Source organism: Phyllostomus discolor, chromosome 3, assembly GCF_004126475.2.
Source record: "Phyllostomus discolor isolate MPI-MPIP mPhyDis1 chromosome 3, mPhyDis1.pri.v3, whole genome shotgun sequence".
In the NCBI taxonomy this organism is placed as follows: domain Eukaryota; kingdom Metazoa; phylum Chordata; class Mammalia; order Chiroptera; family Phyllostomidae; genus Phyllostomus; species Phyllostomus discolor.
This window is the reverse complement of record NC_040905.2, coordinates 153,739,241-153,750,545: the sequence shown is the minus strand read 5'-3', so window position 1 is coordinate 153,750,545 and position 11,305 is coordinate 153,739,241. Positions and strand designations below refer to the sequence as shown.

Genomic DNA, 11,305 nt, shown 5'->3' with positions numbered 1-11,305 from the left:
AAAGGGGAGAGAGAGAGAAACATCAGTGTGAGAGACATTTATCAGTTGTCTCCCCTAGGTGTCCTAAAGGGGCTAGAACTTGCAACCTAAGTATGTGCCCTGACCAGGAACTGAACCTGCATCCTTTTGGTTTATGGGATGACACTCCAACCAACTCAGCCAGCCTGCTAGGACAGGATATTTTTTCATCTATATTACTATTATCCAATTTGAACACTAATTTGGAATTGATTACTTTGCTAGATTATGAAACAACTGCAGCAAAATTTCACAAATAGAAGTTCACAGTAAATTAATGGAAAAGCCAAACATCTGCTTATGTATTCCCATTTCTGCAAATTCCAGTTTATATTAAGTTTTGTATGGGATATTATTTAATAGGAATCAACTCTTTCTGGAACAAAAAAAATCAATTATTCTTAATTCAACTAGTGTCTTCTATTTAATAAATCAATTCTATGGCAGTTAAGAAATGGAAATATTTGAATATTCTGGATAATTTGATTGAGTGTTGCAAACACTAAGTTATGTGTTTGCATTTTTAAAAATTAGACAAAGAGCTGGAGTATAAATGGATATGGACTAAATTTTTATTTAGAAATATTTTAATTTAAACTGATCATGATAAAGTTCTGTCACTGTCACTCCTTTTACACACTTCTCCAGAGAGGTGTGTAAAGCCACTTTATTTTTGTACTCACGGAGAATTTTAATATTGAAATAGTAAAAATGTAAGAAAGTATTAGAAGAAACGTATGTGATCAGCACAGGGCGACTTTGACTCAGCATTCCAAGCCTCTCTTCTGAGAAAAGCCTCTCTTCCTTCACATCTTGAGGGAGTTCTGGGAGGGCAGTCATGATGGGCGTGCAGCCAGGGCAGCCCTGGGCCACAGAACACTACAGATTCCACACATTTTCAATGGTCGCTCATGGGGGTTGGAAAGGCAGTAGGGTGCTTTGCGAGGCTCCTTTGCATAATTTGGAAATGGTGAGACACAAACAGAGCCCAGCTGGCCTTGTTTAATGTGAAGTCATCAGTCCCCACCCTTCCTATTTGTCACCTCTGCCTGCTTAACCCAGTTATGCATCTGCCCTGTCCCCATCTGTATCCATTGCCTTTTTGAACCCTGCAGTAAAAAACTGCACATCACAGCGGCTTCTTCATATAAGGTACCCACAGAGAAATCATGTCTTAAAATAATAGTGGTGATAACTTCCTGGTAAATGCAAATTCCCCACCTCTGCTCTGCCCTCAGTCTATCAGGCCCTGGTAGTGAATTACTTTGGTCACATCAAACTGAGCACTGCATTGTTGACATGGAGGGCAGGACCACCCTGGAGCAAAAATCAGTGTGAGCTCTATTGGAGGTGCCAACCCTGAGCAGAAAGGACAATTTTGGACAATCTAAGGATGTTATGGGAGCACTCGGGACCTGGAGAACAGGGAGTGAGGGCAGCAAGCAGAAGAGGGGATTCCACAGAGTGAGGTGGCCTAGAAAGAAAGAACCTTTCACTTCCTTTCCCATGGGAGCAGCTGGCAAGTCCTGTGAAGACTTTGCAGGGCTCCTTTGTATAAAATTTGCAAAGCTGCATATCTCAGGCTACGCAATCTCCCCACCCATGGCAGATTTCACCCCCTTAGCCAGTCCCCACCTGAAGAGGAAAGAATGAGTGTCCTGTGAGAGAAGCACAGGTGGCAACTGTCAGCTTGTCAGAAGAGGGAAGAGGTCAGACACTGCACTCCTGCCTTGGGCTTCTTCTTCCCTCAATGCCTTCAGTTTGATTCTCACAGCTTTTCCTTGAGAAAACTTCTATTCCTTGCAAATTTGAGTGTCTACTGTAAAATAAGGCTATTTAGAGAATTAATACATTTAAATAAGTGTTTTTCTTTCCTCACAAAGAAAGGAAGACACTGACATCACCTGAAGGGAACTTCTAGAAGCTAAGATAAAATCATGTACAGACATGCAGATTCCATTCAAGGAATGGTCTCTTGGAAGAAGTCTGTTGGAATATCTATCAGCAGAAACTTGCTGGTTATCACAGAATTAAAGCTAAAAGGTAAAGGAAGCAATGATCTCCAATCAGCAGCAATTATTTTTAAATTGCAATAAAACAAAAATGCAATTGCCAATAAAAACAATTCATGTACTTCGGTTGTAAGTCTAAAAGAAACAAACTAATTAATCCATTCATTCCTGACTAATGTATGGTATGTGTCACATTGCCTAATAATAACCATCATATGTAACACGTCCCAGGCACTATCATAAAGGCTTTATATGCACAATCTCATTTATCCCCTGAGTTCCTAATGAAACACTCTCATCATAATGCTGTTTTACAGATGAGAAAACTGAGGCAAAGGAAGTTTATGTAACTTGCTACACAGCTAGTGTGGCCATTGCCAGGATTTGAAATGAGGAAGTTTAACTCCAGAGCATGGGGCTTTCAATTGTCACCATGTGTGTACTCTTCCTAACTTCTTCTTCTATCCCCAAATCTTCATTTCTTTTTTAATGCTCACTCTAGGATATGTTTACTGCTTTTAAAGAGGAAGAAGAAAGGGGCAGAGAGACAGACAGACAGAGACAGAGATCGACATGAGACAGAAACATCAATTAGTTGCCTCCTGTGTGCACCCTGACAGGGGATTGAACCCAGCAACCTAGGTGTGTGCTGACAGAACTGAACCCTCCACCTTTTGGCACATGGGATGACACTCCAACAAACTGAGCAATCTGGCCATGGCCTGTCCCCAAATCTTGATCAATGCCAGCAAAGCCAAGCATTTTAATAAGAGCATAGTTTTCTTATTGGTACAAAACTTATTTCAATCATATTCTCAAACCTCCCAAGAAATTTCTTCATCTTGTAAGAAATTCTATTACCATCTCATGTTGGAGCCTTCCGATCTCCCAATATATGTTTTTTTTTCTTCAGTAGATTGTAGCCAACTGATATGCAACTGTACACGCAGCAGTGTAAACTCAGTACAACAGAGTAGTGTGGGGAAATGAAATTCAGGGACCTGAGCCACAAATTAGAGATGGTTGAATAAGGCAGTCAGATCGTCTCAGCAAGTCTTTGATAGAGGTGGTCAGATTCCAGGCATTTTTATCTCTCTATTTTCAATGAAGCTTTGCATTATTTGTGCTTCATTTGTGCACATCACTCAGATGGATCACAACCATTTAAGCTCATTCCTTCTCCACTATTATTGAACTCCAGCTGACTCCAGAAATGCTGCATTCCATGAGTTTGGGTTTGGGACCCCATCCTCAGTTTTAGCTCTTCTGTTCCACTTCCCTGAGAATAAGGAACATCTGCCTGCTTGCACTGAAAAGTAGCACTTCTTGGAAACCTAAGATGCTGTTCCTTTACAGACTTTTGGAGGAAGAAACCTTCTCCTCCAGTACTCATAAAACCACTAAACCCGCAGCCACGGGGTGGCCCGTACCTTTCCTGTTGAGTGTGTGTGTCTGGGGCCCTGTGGTTTCCAGTGGAGAAGACCACAGTCCAATCACCCCAGCACATATTATCTTCAGCTCATTGCTCAAAGGCCCTTCTCAGAGAGTGGAGTCTGAAATCTGAGAAGTGCACTTGCAATTTTACCATCACTCTTTAAACAGTTTGGGATGACTATACTTATTAGGGGCTGCGAAAAGTGTTCACAGTGTATACACGTGCCCAGTGTAAAACTGGAAGTATTGAACTGAAATATTAATTATCCCAGATACTAAAAAATTAAAGCAATGCTACAAAATTCCCAGATTTAAGGAGCATGGTCAACTTCCAAGATACTACTGACCCCGACACTAATGTAGGGAGAGTGACAGGAAGAGCTTGAGGAGGAAAAGAAAACATGAGACCAGAGTCTGTAGCATAGCTCATTTATTGTTTAAACAGTTTTTTGCATAGGAAATATATCCGCTTCCAGTAATTGACTGCAGTATGAGCAGCTGCTAGCAGTATAGGCTGGATATAACAGTAACAATCACATTAAGTCAAGCTTGATTTACACCAGTTTAAAACTTGTGGCAATGGAGTTCATTTGCAACCCACAAAAAGTACCCAAAGAACATTATCCTCCAACTGGGCACAATAAAACCTTCACTAACATTCTGGCCCAGCCTGGGGCTGATCCCAGAGGTCTGAATGCCAGAAATTAAGTAACTGTCATATAATACATCCTACTACTAAAGGTTTGTTTCACTGAGATTGTGCATGTGCCTCCTTTTCTTAAAAAATTTAATTAAAATACAAGGTTCTGTATTTATGGCCCAAGAGGACAAAATGCCAAAAGTTTTAAAATGGATCAACCCTGGTGTGTAGCTAGCAAGCAATAACTGACTACTTGTCACCTACAGTTGTACTAAATGTATCTAAAGAAACACACAGTCCTACAAAAGCTGTTCTCAGAGAAATATCATTGAGATTGGGGTACCTCTTCCCAGGATGCTAAGAGTTCTATATGATATAGCACAAATTAACGGCTGATGAAGACATAATCTAATGCAGCTCTGAGAAGCCTATGCCTGGGACTTAGTTACCCCTCACATTCTACAATGTTGTAGAGATTTTTTTTCCCAAGAAAATGTCATTTGAAACATATTTACAACTGAACTCAACAGAGACTGTGAAATTGAACAGGCACTGCTCATTTGTTTGAGTTTTTTGGTAAACATTTTGCTGGTTTTTTTTTTTTTTTGTTTCTTTCTCGTTTTGCATCACTTGTATCAGTCCATGCAACTTCAATGCCCTTGATGAAGAATGCAAAATAAGCCATACTTCTTAAAAAAAAAAGACTTCCTTCTGCATAAAGAGATATATTTGCCACATCAGTCCCTGTAGCACAGTTTTCAAAACCATTCTGTCAAAAATAACAGTAATACAAGACTAGCTTTAGTGTCACTAGCTTACACTACTTTCCATGTACTGAGGCCACCTTTTGTTATGGGAACTGCATCATGCATTAAAAGTTATCGAAGGCTGAGTCTAGCATATTGGTAGGCTAGTGGCACTGAAGTGCTTTTCACAATCTCAACATACATTTGAATTGCAACACACAGATATTCTAAGGAGTATTAACTAGTGAACCCTCTTATATTAAAAAAAACTACTTACAACCATTGAAGAAAAAATTGCAACAAAAAATGTAAAAATTGACCGTCTCCAACTTGTCCCCTTTACTATTAACAATATAACCAACAGATCTGTGGCCACGGACACAGTACAAAGAGTTGTCATGGCAAATGAGTTTGGCTGATGCAAAGGTCATTGGCAGGGTCAAAGGGCAAATCAGTGGTCCATGTTACCTCCCAACTGCAGTGCTCCACCCCACCACCCAATTTTACAGGAATTAGAAAAAACAAGGGAACTAGCAGAAGTGACAAAATATGAAGTCAGCTTTCAGCTCCTTCAGCATTGAATAGAACATTCAATTTGAGCTTTTAACTCTTGAACTTGAATAGCCTGCACATTCAAAAAAGAAAAGTTTTCTATAGAAACCCAATTTTTCAACTCAGGAAGCATGCAGCTGGTTAATGTTAACAAAAGACCTTGACAGGAACATGTAAACTATATTGAATGTCATGCTTGGGCCTATCTGCCAGCAATATTGTCGAGCTGTTTCATTAAAAATGAATACTGTACACTGAATATGGGATAACTTTCTGCAGCCTTCATCATTTCACACGTACATAGATTGTTAAACCCAGGTAAAGAACATGTTCTGTTGTCCACACCGCTGAAGATGTCCCTGTGCAATCTCTTTTTGTGAGTCCTTATGAAGCTACAAGTCACAACATCCAAGATTCTGCTCACTGAGGACACGTTATGTGAGACATAGCACGGTTTTCGTTTTTCTGCTATCCTGAACGTTCTGTGAACTTAACCTTAAATACCATCATGTAACAATCAACAAAACTTTTGCTAAAAGGCGTATACTAATAAAAAAGACAGTGGTGCCTTCCAATATTCTGAAATGCTCTGAAAACCAACTTTTCCAATACTAAATACTAAACAAATAACCTTCATAAAATATAACTTTTCTCCATTTACATTTTTTAAGGATTAGTACCCTGTGCTTTTTCAAGCACCGGAAGGAATCTGTGAAATAACTCCTAACATGGACAGATGTTTTCTTTTTTTTATTACATAACTAAGAGACTGGAGAGTTTTAACTCAAGTCAGTCTCTACAACAAGGAATATTCTGTTTACTTTAAAAATGGAAACAACATAGTTCCATTATAATTGTTAAAAGTTAGCTTTACAAACATGGGAATTTTAATTTAAAAAATTCTTAACAAACTATACAGTGTACAAATTACTGTCTACAAGGTAGGCGGTTCTTAAGACGACACTTCGCTCTTCTTGCTACTTGCAGCTTCACAGATTCATTCACATATTTTTTTTAAATGGAGACTGCCCACCTGAACATTACCCCATAACTATATGCTATGATAAGATTTTTTGCACATGTCTTTAGTACCAGTCTCCCTTCACTGCCTTTATTTATTCATTTTCCTTAGACAAGCCTCGATATGCTCACGTCACTCCAGAGGAAACACTTCAGAGGCACTGTGAGTGGTGGGCTGCCAAAGCCAACGCGCAACAAAAGGTGACCAGTGCCACAGAACTGGGGACTGGAAACACTACCCCCTACTGATGTCCTTGGGTGACCTTCACCGTCCTGAAGCTCTGCAGTTTTGGGTAGAGAGGGGCGTGCAAGACCTGCAAACATGGGGCCTTAGTCAGTATATACTTCCTGGTAAAAGAGGAGGAGGCCAAAAAATGGATTTGAGACTATATATATAGTAGCATTTTTTTATAGTTTTATCTCAAAAGGAAAGGAGAAAAATGATTAAAAAAAATAGCAACACTTGAACTAGTCCTTTGTATCAAGAGGCAGGCAGGAATACCCACAGTGTGTAACTTACTTAGCTAGAACTGCTATTCACTGGCAAAAAAGAGAGCAAGTCTGCTCTTAAAAAATACTGTGCGTCCTTGTGAGGTTGATGTGTTCACCTAATAGGTCCAAGATACATGAAGAACGTGTCTGAGATGATACCAGGCAAGTATCACAGAAATGACTGGACTTACTTTTGACCTACGCTGCTTGGATCCTGCTGTGCTATTCAGCATCTGGGCTATCAGAATGAATGGGCTAATCAAATACAATTCTCAGGACCATAAGCACTGTTCCGAAGTATTCATTATTAAATGATATGCTGCGAGAACAACAGGACAGTTTATTTTATTAAACCACGGCCTGGAGAAAGGGGGCCAGGGGGAGCCTCAAGACAGCCCCCATGTGTCACTAATTCTGGAAGATTTTCCTTCTAGTAATGAATTCTCTCAGTGGGACTTGGGGAGGGGGGTGATGCGGGGGAGAGCAAAAATAAAATAAAACCAGTCTCTACTCACCCTCTGTGCCTCAGGGGAAACTAAATCAATATTATATTTGAGGTACCATCCCTTAAAAAAATCCCATCAGCATCCAGCATTAATGGGCTTAATCATCCACAGGAACATTAATTTCCTAAAATCCTCTATTTCCCTTCTGCTCTGATTCTCAGTTTAAAAGGGCAGATAAAATGAAAACTTAACAAGATTATCTTTTGTTCCTTAAAAAGTGAACTTTGATTTTAATCTGTAAGTCCAAATACATTTAATAATAGCAACCGTCTTGTTTAATCTTCTGGATATAGAAAAAAGAAAATTCCAGCGCACGGCCAATCCATTTGAAGTGGTGAGTCACAGGTAAATCACATACTATTGTTAATGAAATGAAGAAATGGGGAGATGTAGTGGGGAAAGAATGTGGGAGCAATCCCTCCAGCTGGGATGATGTGTTTTGCAGGAGAAGGTATACTCGCATATTCAACCCCCAAAGTGTGAAACATCTGCTATGCGGATATTCCAATGAATAACTTTACCAAATATGAGAAAGGCTCACTCTCCACTGTGGATCTGAAAACTCTCAGAAAATTTCCACCACCGAAAAGAAAAAAAAAAAGATAAGACAGTTTGTTTTAAGCCAAGTCTGCCTCCAGGAGAATTTGTTGTGTTCGCTTGTTCTTAACTATTTCTATTGTCATGAAACCAGAAACGAGTTCAGCTTGCACCCCAGGTGGGAAGTTAGAGAAGGGGAACCTGTGTAAGTTGAAGTTGTCACAGTAGGCAGAACAGTCGCTTTGCAGCCCAGGCCCCTCTCAGGGTGCACTGCTTCACAGCTACACTGTAAAGTGTTAAAAATCCTCCCACCCACCCCAGAATATATATATATGTATATTAAAAAAAATCCCCTGTCCATCTCTCAGTACCAAAAGGACCTCATCACACTGCCAAAAATAGCATTACCCACTTTGGTCAATTAAACAAACAAACAAACAAACAAACAAAAAAGCATACATTATTTTTTTTAAATCTGTGTACTTACCTTAATAACCAATACAGCTAAAAGCATAACCTACATAGGCAAAACGTGGTATTGCATAATTCGTATAAATTGAAACCCCTCCCCCCAAATATTAATTGGAAGATGAAAACATGAAAGGTTAATAGAAAAAACACCAAAATACTGAAATATGCTGGCTCGATTACAATTTTAAGCGGCAACTATACACAGCCATGATATGCTTTATAAATGTGAGATAAAGGTATAACTGTCTAAAAATCCATGATGTAACCACATTTTTCTTCGTCTGGAGTACAAAATATTTTGTCATAAAAATGGTAAAGATTTAAAATGTAATAAATGCAGCAAAACAAGTTACTGATGTCACTTTTTGTTTTTTTTGTGTTTTTTTTTTCTTCTGTTTTTTAGATTTCAAGGCAAGGCCGTAATGTGGACATTATATTCTTCGTGCAAATAGGATTACTGGAAAGAGTATTTTTAATTAAAATTTTAAGAGACATAGAGGCAAAATGTGTCTGCCCATGCACACTACAGATCTGTCAATACAAGAATTTGTTGAACAAGGCTAATGTCTGAAAGCACCATGCAAGTTTTCAGCACCCTGATTACATTGTTTTCTCAAGAGTGCGTTTTTTATATCCTACACCCTGGCGTTCCCAATTTGTAAACTGTAAGCTTTACCCTTGTGACATGGATTGCCTGCCTCTGTCTCTATAATGCAGATTTTTATAGAACCTTTTGTAAACCCTATGGGCTTTTGATGCAACCAGTAATTTTAAATAAATAAATTTGGCCTCCAAGGAGGCTGCAGCTAAACCAACGTAAGTGCTATGTTTTCATTAATTTTTTTCCTCAAGCATATGATTTGTCTTAATTGAATGCTTGTTTCATGCCCTCAAAAACTGAGGGGAAAATAAATTCATTCAAAATTATTTTAAATCCTTTTTTAATCCCCTCAATTTAGAGTCCAAGGGCTGAAGGACTTATAATCATGATTCCCCTTTAGATATAAATTTATAAATTGCACTTGCCTCTGTTAAATTTTTTGTGGGGAAAATATTATATTAATTTTTACTGTTGCATGCAGAGATAACACTTCACCTACATAGAGGCATTTCTTCCATAGAGCCTTTGTGTTCAACTGTTTTTTTTTTTTCTTTTTTCTTTTTTTTCTTTTTTTTTCTTTTTTTTTCTTTTTTAAGATTTCAAACTGGGTTAAACACTGGAAAAGGCTGGGTTAAGGGCCAAATTTAATAAATCTGTACTGATAACTAAAGGCTACAGAGATTTCATATATATTTTTTAACTTTTAGAAATCAGAGTGCTTATAAAATGGCTGGCTCATGGCTCTGTCACCCAGCACCTCTGATGCCGCCTCCTAGCCTTCGTTGGTGAAATAACCAGGAAGAGTGATTCCATGCGTAAACAACGAGAATACTAAACCAATAAAACTAGCTTATCATGCAAATATTAAGGCATCTAGAAAGTCAGTTAAAATATATTGTCATAGAGACAGAACATCTATTTCCCAGCGGACTTCATGTAACAAAGGCTACGTTTGCAGGGGCTGCGATCTACCATCAGTGAAATATCATCGACCCTTTTTATGTCATTACAGTTTCAACCTTAAGGGAATTAGTGATTGTGAGTGCTGCAATTGCTGGTCTATTATCTTCTTTCTTCAGTTTCTTTCCGTTCTCCCTTTTTGTTTGTTTTGTTTTGTCCAGTCCTCCTCTTTCCATTTTTGAAAAATTTCTGAAAATATTGTTGTATTTCATTTTCCCTCAGTTGCTCGTTTCTGCTTGAAGGAAAGGTTCTCCAATTATGTTCAAACCATAATTTTGGACATTTGCCTGTAGGATGGGTGTCCTATTTGATACTTGGAACGGAACCAAGCTAGCCCAGGTACCAGGACTGTTGATAGGAGATAGGGAGGAAGGAGGGAAGAGAAAAAGAAAAAAATACAATGTTAGAATCTACAACAATATTAGAAATGTAAGTTCCACAGGCATCAAATTGCTATTGTAACTTTTTAAAAAATTACAGTTTAATATGAAATAAATGTGCTAAATTACAAACTTTATATGTATATATACCACATGATCCACCTATTTTCAAGGAAGTTAAGACTAATTGTGAAGCAGAAAATCCTCAAGTCGGGTTTATACATAACTGTTGAACTCTGACTGAGGATATTCTTCCTAAAATATCTAATCTACTTTGCTATAAATACAATATGATTTTCTTATTAAAAAAGAAAAGGCAGCAAGTCTACAATGGTAGCAATACAGTTTGCCAGTTACATTCTGATCTTGTTTTACTTTTATCTCAGAAGCAATTCAGTGATAAGATGGTTTTTAATTTTTTACTTGCCTACTGGTTGAATAAAATTCAAAGCTGTAAGGAAAGTTATTTCCTTTCTCTTATAATAAGAAAACAAATATTTTTCAGGAAGGCTAGTGCACTCCCTGTCCCTCCCCACCAGTCATGTTACCGAATGGGAGCTGCTCTGAGTCTGGGGAGCTGGGAAGGGTGAGTGGGAAGAATGCTGGAGGAGGTAAGCAGAAGACATTCTAGACCTTCTCCAACCAACGTGAATTTCACCTATGGTGGATTTGAGGCTGTTTAAGGAAAAAGTTTGAAAAACAGTTCTCTAATTGCTATTGGCCCAATTTCTAATTAAACAATTAGAACATGGAGGAAAAGAACACCAGATCTATATATCACAAAACAACCCCACACCACACATTTTGGAGTACAACTAATCAGACGTATTGTTTGTCTCAACACTCAACTCAGAACAGTGTCAGCTAAGTAACAACTGCATAATCACAAACCAAGAAAACCTCCAACTGACAATTCTATACCTAGTTTTGTCATGG

The 11,305-nt window shown here is 38.4% G+C and overlaps 1 protein-coding gene across 8 annotated transcripts in view; it reads right to left on the bottom strand.

The window, feature by feature from the left end:
* Nucleotides 1-3,877: 3,877 nt before the first annotated feature.
* The window catches only part of NFIB (nuclear factor I B), a 234,490-nt gene continuing 227,062 nt past the window's right edge, over nucleotides 3,878-11,305 (bottom strand). For 7 of the 8 annotated variants that reach the window (XM_028526360.2, XM_036021590.1, XM_028526346.2 and 4 more), the window contains one exon: nucleotides 3,878-10,337. In XM_028526360.2, the coding sequence (XP_028382161.1) occupies nucleotides 10,208-10,337 (130 nt within the window). In that variant the 3' untranslated portion in view covers nucleotides 3,878-10,207. The remainder of the gene's footprint in view (nucleotides 10,338-11,305) is intronic. The other variant, XM_028526353.2, reaches the window with a different exon arrangement.